Raw genomic sequence first — 17,815 nt, forward strand, 5'->3', positions numbered from 1 at the left:
TTCTATGCCAGGGGCAGGCAACCTAAGGCCCGTCGGCCGGATGCAGCCCATTCGCCTTCTCAATCTGGCCCACAGATGGTCCAGGAATCGGCGTGTTTTTGCATGAGTAGAATGTATCCTTTTATCTAAAATGCATCTCTGGATTATTTGTAGGGCCTGCCTGGTGTTTTTACATGAGTAGAATGTGTGCTTTTATTTAAAATGCATCTCTGGATTATTTGTGGGGCATAGGAATTCGTTCATTTCCCTCCCAAAAATACAGTCCAGCCCACCACATGGTCTGAGGGACGGTGGACCGGCCCACGGCTGAAAAAGGTTGCTGACCCCTGTTCTATGCAGAGTGGCACAAGCTGGTCACAGCTTGTTAGAAGCAGGATACTAGTCTAGGTGGACACCTGGTCTGATGCAGGAGGACTTTTATGTTCAGAGAAAATGGCTGGTGATTGGCTATTACTATACATTCCAAGTCCAATGTGCATTATTCCCCCATAGGTTGCGTTTTTATGTAATTGTTGAATAGTACACACCCACACCCACACAGACTTAGCACGAGGAAGCCCCAGTAAAGGACCTTCCAAAATCACAGCTGGCTTACCACACCTATCCCTGAAAATCCCTGAGCTAAGCAAGAATCTAGATGTGATGAGCATCCTTATCATATGATCATGCTTGATAAAACAAGTCACCTTCACAGCACATTTACATCCCACCCTTCACAAATCTCAGAATGGCAAAAACGTGCAGCTGACAAGGCACCATGTATGCCATCCTGAGCTCCTTTGAAGAAAGAAAGAACTTGCAGGCTATATTCCAAGGGGCACAAACATCTAGTCATCTGGACATCAAGAGTTATAAAAGTTTAAAAATTGCTAAACACATAGCTACAAGAAAGATGGAGGGCCCTTCTCATCTCAGTACTATTTTATTTCCTATTTTCTTTTTTATTTGGGTTTAGATCAGGGTTTGCAACCTAATTAAGATCCAATATAGAATGCTACTGTGGTGAAATTGCCATTTGTTTAAGCATATTGTAAAATTTGCTTTTAAAAAAAGGTTAAGTTTCACAGCATGGGGTAATGTAAATTTTGAATTATGTGGTATCAGCTCATGGCAGACAGCTGCAAAGTTATGTGGCAGCTTTGAGAAGCAACACTATGCTAGAGGCTTAATAGCTGGCAATTTTGATTGGATAGCTCTGGTCTGATTAGGCGGTTCTGCCTACATCTCAATGGATATGAGGTGGTCTGATGCAGGGGAGGGAATTCTACTCCACTTTCATCTGATTGGCTGAAGTGGGAGTCAGCTGGAGCCTTAATACCTGGTTTCTGCCCATTGTAAGAGGTGGTTGTTGCTGGTGGGGCAGCCTGGAAGAAGAAACAGAAGCTTTGGGGGCACACTTTTTAGAATAACATTTCTTCATGTCAGGAGGCCAGCTGTGCTAAATTTTCTGTGGCTCTTGCATACAAAAAGCAAAACAAAAGTCCAGCATAATTCAACTCGGAGTAAACAAGAGCACTATGGAAGCTCCTGATCAAAGTGTACACCTAGAGGCATTTTTAAAAAGAAGCTAAAAATGTCACTTGACAGCAGTATTACGCATCAGAAAATGAAATGAAGGATTAGAACAATGTAAAATATAACAAACTTGCACAAAAGTTAAAAACACACAGGTTAAGTTAGAGCATTTGTTATTTTATTTTTGTTTTGATGGTGCACCAACTATATTTACCAATAGAGGTCTCTTGCTACAGTAGGCACTAAAGAAGTGTGACTGAGAGTAGTGAGTTAAGACGATAATGTATTAGTAAGAACTGGTGACTGAGTCAGGCCCTCTCCTCAGGATATACTAGCAATTATGTATGTCTCCATCTTATGCGGTTTCATTCTATGAAAAACTTGGAAGTCTGAGAAGTTGCTCTGGCAGCACAATCTTATACATGTTTACTCAGAAGTAAGCCCCACTGAGTTAATTTAGACCTATTCTCAGGCACACGTACATAGTATGGAAGCCTTAAAGATTCTTACAATCATCTGTATCTGTCTCACCAGTAACCAACCTAATAGTGACATTTCTTGATGCAAGTATGAACCTTGAGTTTAAAACCTCTACTTATTTCTGCCTGGAAAATGGTATAGGGCCAGATGTAGGTGAATTACATTTGTACAACATAAAAACCATCAGGTTCTGAGCCAATTTATATGTGAACATTTATGGAAGAGGACAAATCACACAAAATTGTTTAACGGCTTAAATTGACTGGCTATTGTTAATTTGTACATTTGGATTTGGTTTTTTTGGGGGGGGGATCCTGCCTCTATAATAAACTCCAGCTCCATTATTGCAAGTTATATTTATTCCAACTTGAGTCCTCAAGTAAGTTTCAATGTATACAGGAGAGAATGCCAATGATAGGGTGTAATAACTGGGAGAGAGTAAGTTGAGGAGACTGGAACTGGTGTCCACTCAAGATTTAGAGATTTAGGTTTCGGGAGCGAGCAGGGCTTAGAATCCATCTCATAGGAAAAGGTACTTTATACCCAATTGCGCTCAGGTGGAGAGCAGCTAGCTGAATGGAAGATACATAGGCAACATCTCAGGTGGTAAACAAGTTAGTCATAGCCAATTACTGCTTAGTTTGAGGTGAACAACTTGGAGGTTTAAGAGTGCTCAGGTTTTAGCGCTTTAAAAAAGGAGGTAACACGTTCAGCCCATTAGGTAACTAACAAAAGATATCGCATCCCTTTCAAAAACTTCAAAAAGATGCAGATCCCTTTCCACACCATGTTGCACTGTGCTTTTAGGACTGTACCACTTCAGAATAAAGGTGAAAAATGCATGCTGCAGTGCCCCTCATGTGAACAACCCTTTGTACCTATCAAAGTAGAATATTTGGGGAAAGGGAAAGCTAAAACATGCTTTCCTTAGACTAAAAACCTTCAATAACTCCCCAGTATGGACTACAACTCAACCTGGATTGCGAAGTGGCACAATCCAAAAAAAGCTATACCATATAAGATAATAGGGAACTGTATTATACCCCAACACTTGTCCATCTAGGTCATAGCTATCTACAGATTGGCAGCAGCTTTCCAAGGCTTCAGGTAAGTCTTTCCTAGCCCTAACTGGAAACGTGGGTGGCTAAATTTGGGACCTCTTACATATGCAATGTATGAGCCACAACCCTTCCTTCAATTTTACTGAATGCACAAGATGAGCCCAAATTGTAGTTCATATTACTAAGATGCACTGGGGACAAAAAAAGGGCCTCATATCTTTGCAGCATCTTGCCTTGAAGTGTGTTTATATTTTTAAAGCTGAAAGGGGAAGATGTTATGGGCTGTTAAACCTTTGCTGTAATTAAGCATTCTGCGTGTTAACTCCTTTCAAAACCTATGATGCTTAGAGGCAGTGGCCATGCTTTCCAATGGGCTGGGCAAACTCAACTGGCTGCATCTACCAAAGAAGCCAATTCACTAATCCAAGAGCTAAAGACAAAATTAAATACTCTCTAGAATACAGCCCTAATGTATAATTGTGCTTTAAGTACACCTATGAAGATTCTGTGTCTTACATTTAATCAGGGGGCCTTCTTAGCAGTAGTTATACAAGTACTTAAAAAGGTAAATTGATTATTGTATTCAATTTTGTACTGCTTTTCTCCAAAATCCCCAAAGTCCAAGTTTCTGGTTGTTCTTTTGGCCTTTGTGGTTGTGGATTAAAGCATAAAAATATGCATGCAGTTTCAGCTGAAGGCTAAGAATCAAAAACTTGATTAGGTTCCCTCAAAGGTCAGGTAGGCCACACATTCTAGTCACCTTCCATCTTTGGGCTCCTATCAATACTTGTCTGCTGTTCCAGAAGTTTCAGGTTAATTATACAAGTATCCCTGTATGGTATGCCAAAACATTCTAACTGATGTTTTTGTTATGTGTGCGATTTTGTCCCTTAGGATTCCTGACTCATCTCTCTTCATGTAGGGAACACCAGGAAAAAGTGGGATCTCTGAAGTTTATCATAACTGTATTGTGAGCAAAGTACCTGTCAATGTAAGATAAGATGACAAGAGAAGTTCATTGCATGTATAACCACCACATGAACTACTCATCCAAATTTGCTTTGAAAGTGAAACTGTGCATTTTAACTTAAATGTCTAAGGTTTTTGTTTCATCATACAATAATATTCACTTTCTTGCAAAACTAAGTGTTTTGAAAATTAGCTCAGAAGTTTTGAGGGTTTTTTTAAAGAGACTGAAAAATAAAACCCATTATTGTTATTATGAACCTTTATTAAGTGGCTCACATTTCAATATAAATCACACTAAAAAGATTTTTCTTAAAAAAAGCTATTTACACTACAGTGCTGACACGTTAAAAAGGAAAAAAAATTGGTATAAATAAGCTCTATGGAAAAGCCTGGAATTGTCAAAAAGAATTCTGGCTTATCTTACAAAAAATATATGTTAAATGTCAGCTCTAGTCTAAAACCTACAACTCATATTTAAAGACTTCTTTATGTTACACCTGCAGTGTTTACAGTGCATCTGGCCCTAAGTGCTTTGATACTTTCACAGTTATGGACAGGCACTGAGGAATGTTACAAAGCTACATAAACTATTTTCTGTAACAGATGTGAGGCAAGTAACAAACCTGACTCACAGAATTTAAGCATCTTTACATTATTATGTTTAAAAAGGAATTTAAAAATATATATACACACACAGAACAACTTCAACACAAAAAGTCATCTTCTTGTTTGCCATGCAGACTTGAATATGCTGAACTGCTTTGTCTGGTGTCCTCCAGGTTCACATGACCCCCCAGACCCAAGCTGTCCTGCAAGTCTTTGTCTTCAGGTTCAAATTCAGATGCAGTTTCAAACGTAGACCCTGTCAACTGACCATGATCCAGCTTTGCTTTAACATTCTGACATTCCATAACATTAGCTGCTACTGTCTTTTCTGGAAGATTAACAATAATTGGTTCCTCTTTATTTTGGAAAGATGCAGCAGGTTCATGTGTGCATGAAAATTCCTGTTTGACATATTTAGTTTGCAGAACGCCTGAAAATTTAGTGTCTTCAGAGGCATTTATACTCGCTGCGTGGATTACACTGTCAGTTTGAAGTCCTATAGCAGAACATGTGGGATCTGTTGGCAGGCCTGCTTCATAGATGCTTTGATTTTCTCCCTCTGAGTGGTAGAGCTTGAGCCGAACATGCCAAGCTAAACTGCATACAGCTGAAACTGTCTTAAACTGATGCACAACATTCCTTGGAATAAAATAAATATCGTTATCATACAACTGAATTCTGGCATATCGAATGCCTTCCCTTCGTAATTGGTTAAGTTTTGCATCATCAACCCACTGGACACACTAGAAAGAGAGAGAAAAGAAAATTAATAAATGTTTTCTGGATCATGGTAATTCTCAAGGAAATAATTATCAAGTCTTTCAAAACACTTACCTGTGAAAGCGGAGGTTCATGCAGATCTAGTTGCATTCGTTGAACTACCTCTAAGAAATCTTCTGCATGAAAGCAAATTACATCTTTGGTTATACGAGGTTGTTGAGGCCTATACAAAGGGGAGAAAGTGTTGCCATCAAGGTTAATAAAGTCATACCTCGGGTTACAGATGCTTCAGGTTGCATGTTTTCAGGTTGTGCACCATGCTGAACCCGGAAGTACTGGAACGGGTTACTTCCAGGTTTTGGTGCTCGCGCATGCACAGAACCACTAAATTGCACTTTGCGCATGCGCAGAAGCGCTGAATCGCGCTACGGTTGCGAACATGCCTCCCGCACAGATCACGTTCGCAACCCGAGCGTCCACTGTATATTAATATCAGCCAGCTATTTGCTGCTCTCGTAAGCACAAAATAAAACACTGAAAATATACAAACAGTTGTTTTTCAGTTTGCAGAAGTCCAATGAAAAGTAACAACAGGAACTGAAACTTATTTTTTATAACTAGTACTAACACAGCCTTTGTCTTCTCATGCTAATATAACAGGTGTTCAGGTGTGTTACAACTATTACAACTTCCTTGTAGAAAGCATAACCTTTTACTGGGGCCTAAAATCAAAAGGGATGCGGGTGGCGCTGTGGTCTAAACCACTGAGCTTAGGACTTGCCGACTGGAAGGTCGGTGGTTCGAATCCCCACAACGGGGTGAACTCCCGTTGCTCGGTCCCAGCTCCTGCCACCCTAGCAGTTCGAAAGCATGTCAAAGTGCAAGTAGATAAACAGGTACCACTCCAGCAGGAAGGTAAACGGCGTTTCTGTATGCTGCTCTGGTTTCGCCAGAAGCGGCTTAGTCATGCTGGCCACATGACCCAGAAAAACTGTCTGCGGACAAACATTGGCTCCCTCGGCCAGTAAAGTGAGATGAGCGCCGGAACCCCAGAGTCATTTGCGACTAGACCTAACTGTCAGGGGTACCTTTACCTTTTAGTTTCACATGAGCCACAGGATACTCTGGCAAGTATGCTAATTTACTTACTTCTTCCACACAGCTGCAATGTATAGCATCTGCAAATTAGTGTAAATTAGAGATTGCAGTGCTCAGGGTTCCTTGTTCCAGAAGCTACAGATTAAGTTATGACCTGCTTATATGTCACACTATCAGTCTCCCAAACATTATTATTTTTAAATCATAATTGTTTAATACATTCCACTATCCTCTGATATTTCACAGCTGTTAAAAAAACACACACACAAAGAGGAAAAAGCTGGATTTACTTTCAAATCCAGTTATCAGAAGGTAGGCAAATGCTCATTTTGCTTTCTTAACATTTCATCTGTGTTTTCAATTAAATTGCACAATTCAGTCAACTAAGATTTCGAAAACAGATTAGTCCAGAGCTCAAAATGGAAGAAAATCACACCTCAAATAAAAAATCATGTGCATTTCCATTCTCCATTAACACTTACTAATCACCTCCATCACTATCTCACAATCCATTGTGCCAACGCAGATTTGATACGGAATGTTTATCTGTTATAGAATGCATCAAGCTAAATGCACAAATAGCATTTATCTTTAGGATTTTTGACTCCCTATATTAGGATCAGCAACTTGCAGCAACACAGGGCCAAATCTCTTCTGCATGCCAACTCAAGGCCAAGAGTGATGACAGGACTATTAGTTGGGACCAATCTCAGCACTGTCCAATTCATGCAGGTATTTTTCAGATGTTTATCCTGAAAAAAACCTGGCAAATACATACCATTCTCCACAATGCACTGCCTTTAATACTCCCACAGCAGCTGTAGTCTGTCGTTCAAACCCTTGTCCTATGTGATCTGCATGGGCTCGTGTCCTGTCTTCAAAAAGCATTTCACGAGGTTCACTAATACGAGGTAGGTACTGCAGGTTTTTTATTTCATTGGTTGTTCTGTTAAAAGGATGGGGGGGGGGAAGAAAAATTAAGAATAATTGTCCAATTTTTTCCTCTTCATCTAAAATTGTTAGCACGATATTACACAAGTAAAAAAGGAATGCCCTCCAATATACAAGGTGCTGGTTTAGAATTTTTGTGCAGTGATTGAAAACAAACGAACAAGCTAATACGCACCCGCATTTCTAGATCTTTTTGTACATTTCTTTTACACAGTGCAATGTTCATTTGATATTATAATTGCATTCTACACACAAATTAGAAATGGAAAGACTGCTGTTCTATGGGACTGAGTCGCTCATGACCACCCTGAGGGATTGTGTTTAACAAGAGCAGGACAAGGAGAGTGTAATCTTGTTCCCATGTCTAGTTCTCTGAGGTTTTTGATACCACTGCATCCTCCTGGTCTGGTTCTGTTGTTGTTTAGTCGTTTAGTCGTGTCCGACTCTTCGTGACCCCATGGACCAGAGCACGCCAGGCACTCCTGTCATCTATGGGACTGGCTCTATGGGATGGGAATTGGGGGCACTGCGCTACCTATGTGGCCAAGTTCAGACAGTAATAATAGAAGAGTGCTTTTCAGTCCCCTAGCAATTATGCTCTAGGCAATACGAAACTACTGGGAGCAGTCATAAGGAAATTAGGGCCAGGTGTCACGAGTAGGATAACACTCAGTTCTAGTTCTCAATAACCATTGAATCAGGAGATGCCATGCAGGACCTGGGCCAGTGCCTGGATGTAGTGGTCGACTGGATGAGGGATAACAAGCTAAGCCTGAATCTCAGCAAAGCAGGGGCATTGAGGATGAGTGCTTTCCATGGCTGAAAAATTGGCCAATTACATCATGTGTCTTGTAAAGACCTAACTTTTTGCCTGGTCTTTCCCTGACCCGTAAGTTCAGGGAATGTTTTTGACTGTATGAATTCCTAGTTTTATAATTTTCTGTTTACGTTGTACCCTACATGAAAACTATTAAGTGACTTAAAACTGTTGGATATACAAATAAATAAATCATAACAATCATTGATGATGAACTAGCTGCCACCCCAGCTCTCTGTGATCATTTAATTTCCCCCTCTATGGAACAAAGTGCTCTTTTTTGATCTCACAAGGGCCTAAGCACATCACTTCAGAGATTAATACTGGCTGAATTGGAAGCAGCTCTATCCAATTCAGTCAGTAATTCTAGTACCAGAGCCAAGTATTACAAGTACACAGTATTAGTGTCTATTAAGAAAAGAAAATATAACATGTTTAGTCAAAAAGGCCTGAACTTAAAGAATTAACAAGCCATTTATTACAAGTGCCAAAGCACAACATAACCAGAGACTGAAAAGACCTTTCAGGCACAACAATAGACAATTGGTACAAAACAGTTTGGGAAGCAGCCCTCCTTAAGAAATAAACTACAAATAAACTACAGTTGACACATGGACAGATCAAGAAAGATGGCTTTACCCCAATATAGTTTAATTTCAAAAAATATTCCAGAAAATGAATAATCCCCCCACCATCAGCATTTGGCTCAATCTGGTTTATCTAAATTTAAATGTAAACATAAATTATTATATTCACTTTGAAACCTCCCATTCATCAATATACAAGTACTCTATATTGTTTCATTGCAACTTAAGAAGAAAAATGACTATTACTCATACTTAATCTAAGCACAACCACAAGGCTCCTGATTAGGCAATTAGCTATGTGATGTTGAATGTTATCTGTTAACTCTGTTCTATCCTGTTTCCCCTTTGTTTTTGTTTAACCAATCAATGAACCAAGAGCTTATATACTGACTACTAATAATAAATTGTATGTCATAGATGTTACTGCAAACTTATTGTGCTATTTTTGTGATGTATGAATTATATGAAAAGACTTGGTCTATTTGTATAATTTATCATTCCTATGATCCTTGATTTTTAAAACCCAATAAGAAGTTATTCAAAAAGAAGAAAAAACATGGGCTTAAACCAACCTCCTCAAAAAGAACTTAAAAATGAATGTGGTTCATTGATCCTTTAGAAATGAATGGCTACTTAAGAAATCTTTCTAAAGGCCAGTGTGTGTGGACAATGGCGACAAAAATTAGAACAGAGATCTTAAACATACTCCTTAAGGAACATCTTCTCCCACTCACATAAGCCCACATAAATATTAAGGTCATCTTCTGAAGCCCTTCTTTTGAGTCCAACTCTGGAGACAAGAGACTCAGCTTTACAACTGCAAATAAAGGGTGTTTTAAGTGCAATATACAATGTGACACTAGATGGCAATGGTGAGCCTTATGGAAAATTCAATGTATTTTTTTAAAAAAGCATTTTCAGAATGTTTTTTATATGTGTGTAGATTCCACCAAGGTATTTTTTGCTTTGGCACACCCCAACTATTGCAATCTTTTGCCAAAGGGGATTTGAGCTTGATGTCTTTTTGTACAAGATGAAGGTATCTTTATTTACTCAGGATTTTTAGAGCTTTGGGGATTCTGAGATTTTTTTAGCTTCAATTTTAAAAATTCTTTTTAAATTTTAAAAATTCTTTTTAAACACCTTATTACTGTTTTAACGGCTGTAAACTGCTCAGGAAGTTTTAAACTCTATAGTATGGAATCAAATAAAGCCAGATATTTCAACATACCTTTTCCTTTTGAAAGGTGACTTTGGCATGTCTGCCACAGGGATCATTTGTTCTCCTGGACGTACCCACATAATAGGACCATCATCACTATCTTTACGACTCTCTAGTTTCAAACTAGAAAGTGTCCCCCATGGCAAAGTACACTATGAAGAAACAGTTATTTAAAGGTTATTTAAAACACCACCAATTGAAACATTTTCATTAACTCACAACATGAAAACAATGCATATCTTATTCTACTGCAAAACAGGGGCAATTTCATCAATGTAGAGGACCACAATTTTTCTTCTGCATTTACTGTATTTTCAATTCAAAATAATGTCTACCTCAAAGACAATATTATATCTATATATAAATTGCATTGTAGCACACTGTTTTCTTCAACCTAAGAATCTGAGTGCTTTCAGTGCTCCTTGAAAATTTCATCAGGACTGCAGCTTTCATAAGAAATTAATAGCCTCAGTTATGAAGAACTTGAACTGGCCTTCAAATATGAATGTAGAATACAAATTGAAAAATCAATACATTTAATTGTTGCCTTATACCTAATCATTTGCCAGTTTTGGAAGTGACTTTCTGAAACAGTGATTCTTAACCTTTTTGGGATCATGGACCCTGAAAGCTATTGACTGCAGAAAAATGCACATAAACACAAAATATTGCACACTATTTATTTTCTTGCATTGCATTATATTTAATTTTATTTTTGCATGCAAGAATCCCTGTATTAAAGACTTGCAGATTTCGGATCTAATCTCTTCACCATATTAGAAGTGTCATTTTGTTTATCATAATAAACAAAATTTTAAGATTTAACAAAACTATGCAAAGTTACTTCCCCGATTCCCTTTCTTTCTTACTTTTAAGAAAGGTGAATCTTCCAGCATATCTAGGAACTCTGGAAAATAGTCCCCCACTTCCTCATCCACTGCTCCAACCAAGCTGATTTGTCTCATTGGGCCAGCTCTGTATGTACCATGGGAATATGTTCTTTTTACCTAAAAGGAAGTCATATACAGTAAACAAGGGTCAGTTTTATACACAGAATAAATTACAAAACAATTTACATTTGCACAAATATACAAAATATTTTCTAAAGCACAGAAGTACAAATTAAACATTTTTAATAGTACTGTAAGAGGAGATCTGAAATTATGACCAGGCTAAAAGGTGGCGAGTGCAATGCTAGTTTAGCATTTCAACATAAATAAAAGATCATACTCAACATGAAATGCAAAAAAACCCACAAATGGTAAAAAAATAATTAAACAATGCAAGTAAAACAAAAAGTAGCAGATAAGAAAAGGTGGCTACATTAAAAAAAATTGTTTATATGTATTTTAATAACTTAGTTTTAATAAAAAGGGTTAATTTATATTTTAATATTTTAGTATAAAACTGTTGCAACACAACTGAAAGAGATAATGAAAAATATCTGACTTTCATTTCTCTCTTCAGGAACAAACATAATAGAAGCAAAGGAAGAATATGCATTTCATTTTGCACAATTATTTACAATAAAAGCAAGAGAATTACTATTTATACTGTAAAATACATTGCCTTGTTTGAATAACTAACTACTATATTCTGCTGTGTAGAATATCAATAAATTTAATTACAAGGCTGGAGCAAGGGATTAAGAAAATGATGTTTTCTGAACCAACATTAATATGCATAGCAGATTATTTACCAGCCAGTACATTCACTTCTCCTGTGCTGTCTAATGCAAACCCTAGGATCTTATACATTTGCCTTCCTATGCACTGATACAAAAATAACACAGAAGGCAGCACTTTTCATTAAATGGTAATGTATTCTAAGCTTCTATGCAGCAGTGTCTGCTTTCTGTTCTTTTAAAATGAGTCCACATCTAATTTCTAGATGCCTAATTTTTATAGCTTTCTGCCTATGACAATTTTAAATATGCGTTAATATATCTATCCCCCCCTTTCATTACCTCATTTCCCACTCTCTTGGACATATGCCCTCCCTACAACCATCTGTTCTCCACTGACACAAATGCAGTGACTTCTTGACCAGCAATCAGCCTGTCTAAATGTCAGCAACGCAACAAAATGCTACTCTCAAATGTACTCTCAAACACGACTGTCAAGTAAACATGTTTCCTCCACAGAAACTCCAACACCCAGTTTTTGTTTAATAATCCATTAGCTAACACTGTTAAGAGTTTAGACATAGATGATTTAGCTTGCCATTAAGAAATTTTAAGTTTCCTAGGACTTTCTGTCTACATACAATTAGTTACGGCAACATACTGTGGTCAGATTTAAACATGCAGTATTGAAAGATAAGCACTCAGGCTGGGAGAAGGCACTTCCAGCTCTTGTTTTGTAGCAAGATGTTTTAATATTTTGTCAAAGGAATGGACAGCATAAAAATGAAGACATATATAACAGACTAGGTTTCTTTCTCTGTGGAAGGCCTGCAAACGCCATCTTGCAGTGTTAGAAACTCAGATATATAAGCTAATTGCCAAATGGCACCTTAAACCTAGGTTGCGGTTGCCAGAACAGACTGTCTAAGTACCTTTCTGCCCTGCCCGCCCCATGGAACTTATTATACTTATTATATTTATTATTATTTTCATTCCATTTCTATACCACTTTATTTTTAAAAAAAATTCAAGGTGGTTTACAACACATTAAAACATCAAATAAAACAATCTAAAATAAAACAAATTCAAGCTTTAAGGAAATTAGTGCAGATCCTTCTTTAAATTACATTTTGCTTTCCCCATATTTATTTACCTACTTAATTTATATAGCAGCACCATAGCAGAAGTACTCTAGGAAGTCAGTGTGGTGTAGTGGTTAAGAGTGTCAGATCAGTGTGAGATCAGGGTTCAAATACCCACTGAAGTCAGGAAGCTCACTTGGTGACCTTGGGCCAGTCACAGCCTACCTCACAGGGTTGTTGTAGAGATTAACTGAGGAGGCGGTGAACCATGTACTCCTTGGAAAAAAGGTTGGGATATAAACACAATAAATAAGCCCTTCTGTTTACCTGCTTAAGAAAGATGGAGAGGCCAGCCAGGTGGAGATGTCAGTCCAGAAATCTCTGCATGGTTGCAACTGGGCCTGTGTCAGTCATCTTGGTAGTCAAGATAACCTCAAAATTAATTGATAGTTGCTGTGGGAATGAGCTCATCCATGCTTTGATATGTGCCAATTGGCTTGCTTTGTTACTATGCTTATCAGTGAGGCCTGAGTTGCTGGGCTCTGGGCTCAGAGAAGGAAGTGATATGTAAGCCTTGGACAGTTGCCACCTATGTCTTCAGGGGTCACGTGGGTTGAGGAGAGGTTCTGGCCAAGCTAACATATGCAGCAGCTTTTTGTGAAAAATAACGCTTAACATTTGCGGACAAAACTTGATGACTGCTTGCTTGCTGCCGCAAGTCTTCGCCCCGCATCATTAAGGGCAGAAGGGCTCTGCATGCTGTTTTCATGTTACTTTTTAAAAGCGCTAGAACTTGCTATTCTGGGATTCTTAACATCCAACCACTAGGCTCTCCCTTGAGCCCATGGTTCAGATCAATTTCTCACCCCAGCAAATGATGCATCCACAGTGACATTCAATAAAAACACTTTAAAAGTATGCTATACGAGAACAAAAAAACCCTTCAATACAGATATGACAGCAGCTAAGACAAAGGTTATAAATGGAATGAATGAATACACCTAAAGCACCATGCACCTCATCGCCATTCATGTGTGGAGAGTTAAGTCAGCAGCACATCTGACCGGGCAATCACAACTTGACTGGTGTGCATGGCAAATGTGCTTATAGGTAACGGAGCATGTATGCACTGCTAACAGGCAAGAACATCATCTGTGGCTTCTATCATATCTGTTTTGGTTGCACTATATGAAAAACATGCACAGATTTTTCATTAATTGTATCAACTGTAGCCCTCATTTTGGCTTTTGAGAGATCAACTGGGCTTCAAAAATGAGGATTCTTAAGAAGCATGTTAAATTTTGTGAATGTGTATTAAATGTTACTGTGCATTGACAAGTGTCAAGAAATTAACACAATCTAACTGTACAAAGCATATAATGAACTTACAAATAAAATTTGATGGCTGCCTTTCTAATTAAGTAACCGTAAGACTTAAAAATGCAAACTCTTCTGATTTAAAGAACGTCATCCTGCAGTTTATAGTTGCAATTGCCCCCTTTGACTTAAAATACAATAAAGGTTCTGTACAGATGGGGGTTTGGAGGTGGTTGTTGTTTGGTACTGTTAAAATTAGCTTCAACCTGCTGAAAGGTAACAGAATATTATTTTCATGTCTTCTTCATATTACATATCAGAGCCCTAGAATTGCAGAGCGAGTTCTATGTGTTCTTACTAGACAACTACAGAATACTATTTTCTGTTCTGCTGGTAAAATGAACTTCTCTTAACCCCTGCCACTAAATGTTCATTCAAACAGAAAGTGCTTGCACTGCTTCCAAAATGTGTTCAGGTTAAAGCAGACTCTAGTGACTGTTGACTATATATCTTAGGAGGTGATGTTAGAGAACCCCCAAATAAAGCCATAGTTACTATACCTTAGTGTATTACTACCTTTGGATCATAGCAACCTCAGTGTAAATCTAGATTTTACTTCTATTACAAAAAGCTCATCTTACCACTCAGATTAAATAAATTTGCAAATTGTTTTTATATGAGTGTAATTTATATTGGGCTATATTGGGAGTTCAATTTAGCAAACTTAGGTTAGGGATTGCAATATTTTAAAAATAAAAAACAAAAGAAAAAGCATATACTTTATACAACAACTGTATTAATAGAAGAAGGAATGTTAATTTATTTTGTAATTAATGAAAAATAGAACCAAATGGGATCCATTTCATTCAACATAGTTGTTATAAATTAAACATCACTAAGCAGTGAAATGAATTCAGATTGATTATCCAATTAATTTCATTTGGGAGCAGGGCTTATCCTTCTCTGGAGGAAGCAGCAGGCCCGATTTTAGTGATGACTTAGCACCTACCATTTTATTTTTCCAAAATTCCTTTGATATTGGGAGAGGAGTGGAAGTTAACAGTAGGGGTTGTCATGTTTTCCCCAGAATGCCCTGGAATGATTCAATATCTGGGGCACGTTGGAAGGAAATGGCTGATACCAGAGCACCTGCCAAATCAGCTCTGCTGCCATGTGATTTTAGTGCAAGAAAGTATTCTGAATAATGAAGCGGGGATTCACACCCTAAGATGCTCATGTAAGAAGTACAACTCTGCTTATGAGATCATTGTATGTCTCAACATCCTATTATGACAGCATTGCCTGGCTTACTTACTCAGTGCACGTCTTGCTGTGTCCATGGAATAAGCCCTACCAGAACACAAGCAGTTAGGGAAATTTAACTCATGTGGTGTGCAGCAGACAACTCTGTCCAATGGGACTATGGCCCTATTCTACCAAAGAACAGCCTGATGTCAGTCTGGTGCATTCTGCTCCAGCTAATATAACAATCAAAATACCAATGAGCTAAGTGCTGGTAATGTTCATATTGTTTAGTCGGGGCAGTGGATTGCCTTTGTAAGGTGCTCAGGGAGCAAGAGACAAGTTAAAGACTTTACCGAAAAAGGCTTTCTTTACTGAAAGAGTGCTAAAGCAGCAATTAACTGGATTTGCTAGAAAGGAAGATAGAGGAAGGAGAATGGTTTGTGGGGTGAGCTGGTGGAATGGGTATAAAATACAGCTTGCACATAAAGGGGTGGAAAAGAATGGGTATAACTGTAGTAAGACTGAGAAAAAGGCAGGAAAATAGGAGGAGCAGACGGGTTACTACCTTGCCTTCTACTTAGGCCCTGAACATTAGAGAAGAGGTGGTGATCCCAGGAAGCAGAGGGACAGCAGTCAGGAGCTCAGAAAAGGGAAGACTCAAGAGAATAAGAGTCTGGAGGAGAGAAGGAACACAACTCAGGAATGGGGACAGAGCATGGGCATGTGCTCTCTGGTTGGCTTGGCTAGTTATACACTTGAGCACTGAAGACATTGCAAAAGAAAGGGGCATGATCCTGGATAATGCTTCCCGGATGCAGGAAACAGTCAGTTGTCCTAAGTTTGATTAGCGGGGGGGGGGGCTGTGGGTGATTAGCTTTTCTTCAATGAGAGTAGCATTTTGTGTATATGGTCTTTCCTCATTAGGGTTGAATGGACAATAAATTAGGTTTATAGTGAGGCTTAAATCACATTATGTAGCAAACCAAGTTAGGTGGTGTACCTCAGGATGCTATCGGAAGAAAGGCTGGAGCCACTCCCCTGTCCATTTCAAAAGAGAAGGCTTCCTCTCATGTGCCCAGTGAGTATGACCAGTGGTGAGAAATAATTGAGCTGTATTCCAAAAAACCTGAAGAGCACCAGTTTGGGGAAGGATGCAACAAAGAGCACGTATGTTGCAACACAATTTGTTCTCTGTGACAAGGTTACTAGAAAAGCACTCAAATAGGAGGGGAACCTGTTCCCTTGGCAACTACAGTTACATAAGATTAACAAAATGTAAACATGATCCTGGACTTACAGTTACTTTCCCTAATACGGCACTGTCATTAACCCTTCACACTCATGTGAATAATAGTAATCTATTCCTTCCAGGAGAGTAGCTTGCTTTACCTAGTCGATTTGATCTTGGTTTTATGCAAGCTAACCATAGTTTGCCTTTTTCAGATGAAACAGTAAATTAGATCAAACCTATCCATTCTTAAGGAAATCAGCCCTGAGTGCTCACTGGAAGGACAGATCCTGAAGCTGAGGCTCCAATACTTTGGCCACCTCATGAGAAGAGAAGACTCCCTGGAAAAGACCCTAATGTTGGGAAAGATGCAGGGCACAAGGAGAAGGGGACGACAGAGGACGAGGTGGTGGGACAGTGTTGTCAAGGCTACCAACATAAGTTTGACCAAACTGCGGGAGGCAGTGGAAGACAGGAGTGCCTGGCGTGCTCTGGTCCATGGGGTCATAAAGAGTCGGACACGACTAAACGACTAAACAACAACAACAAAAACTAGGTTTTTGTTGTTCTCAATTAGTAATTGAGAATTACTAATTGCAGCATACAAAAGAGGAGTGAGTGTGCAAACTTAAGGCTCCAGTGCTAAACTATGCTTTTCTGTTGTATCTCAACATCCTATAAATATTACAAAATTATATAAACAGCTACCCTAGGCAAGAGAAAAAAATTGTCATCTTACTCTAGTTTATCACAAGCTGAAACACATAGGTATGGCTTTTCTGGTAAAAGAGGGAAGAATACCAAGCATAGGAGTGTAAAACCATGAAATAGATGTAAACTTTTTAATTAAGCAGACTATCCAAGTTGCTGTTCTGACTTGTTTTAGGCCTATCAGCATGCTTCCAAAATGGAAATTTATCTGCATCCAATTATAGTACAGTTCAAAAGGGAAAACTGCAAAGAGAACTCAAAAAACAAGAAAACACAGCTATACATAGTGAAGCACATGGAGCATTTGAATCATAGAAGAATGCTGCCCATTTTCTGGTACCAAGAAATTCAAATTCAAATAAAATATTTCTCTGTCAAGTTTCTACCATGCAAAAAGGTTTTAGAAAAAGAAATCTTAAGGATTTTTGTGTGTGCAAACAGAAAGGGTTGGATCCCCAGATTCCACACATCTTCTGTGACAGTTCACTAGTGCCAGACATAAGGGATAAGTGTATTTTTACAACACCTTCCTCCCTCTTCAGCCCAAGGAAAATCTGCTTTGAAGAGTTGGGGGACTCTGGA

At 38.5% G+C, this 17,815-nt stretch overlaps 2 protein-coding genes across 2 annotated transcripts in view; both read right to left on the reverse strand.

Annotated features, from left to right (window-relative positions):
• PHTF2 (putative homeodomain transcription factor 2) overlaps window positions 1-15,948 on the reverse strand; it is an 85,712-nt gene extending 69,764 nt beyond the window's left edge. Inside the window, exon 1 of the mRNA XM_083575110.1 lies at window positions 15,938-15,948. The gene's annotated coding sequence lies outside the window, so the exon portion shown is untranslated. The remainder of the gene's footprint in view (window positions 1-15,937) is intronic.
• RSBN1L (round spermatid basic protein 1 like) overlaps window positions 1,672-17,815 on the reverse strand; it is a gene marked incomplete at its 5' end in the record, with an annotated part of 41,494 nt that continues 25,350 nt past the window's right edge. Inside the window, 5 exons of the mRNA XM_083575050.1 lie at window positions 1,672-5,374; window positions 5,466-5,574; window positions 7,228-7,395; window positions 10,036-10,178; window positions 10,896-11,033. Coding sequence (XP_083431176.1) covers window positions 4,730-5,374; window positions 5,466-5,574; window positions 7,228-7,395; window positions 10,036-10,178; window positions 10,896-11,033 — 1,203 coding nt within the window. The 3' untranslated portion in view covers window positions 1,672-4,729. The remainder of the gene's footprint in view (window positions 5,375-5,465; window positions 5,575-7,227; window positions 7,396-10,035; window positions 10,179-10,895; window positions 11,034-17,815) is intronic.

This window comes from Podarcis filfolensis (assembly GCF_964270895.1).
Source record: "Podarcis filfolensis genome assembly, chromosome: 10".
Taxonomy (NCBI): Eukaryota; Metazoa; Chordata; class Lepidosauria; order Squamata; family Lacertidae; genus Podarcis; species Podarcis filfolensis.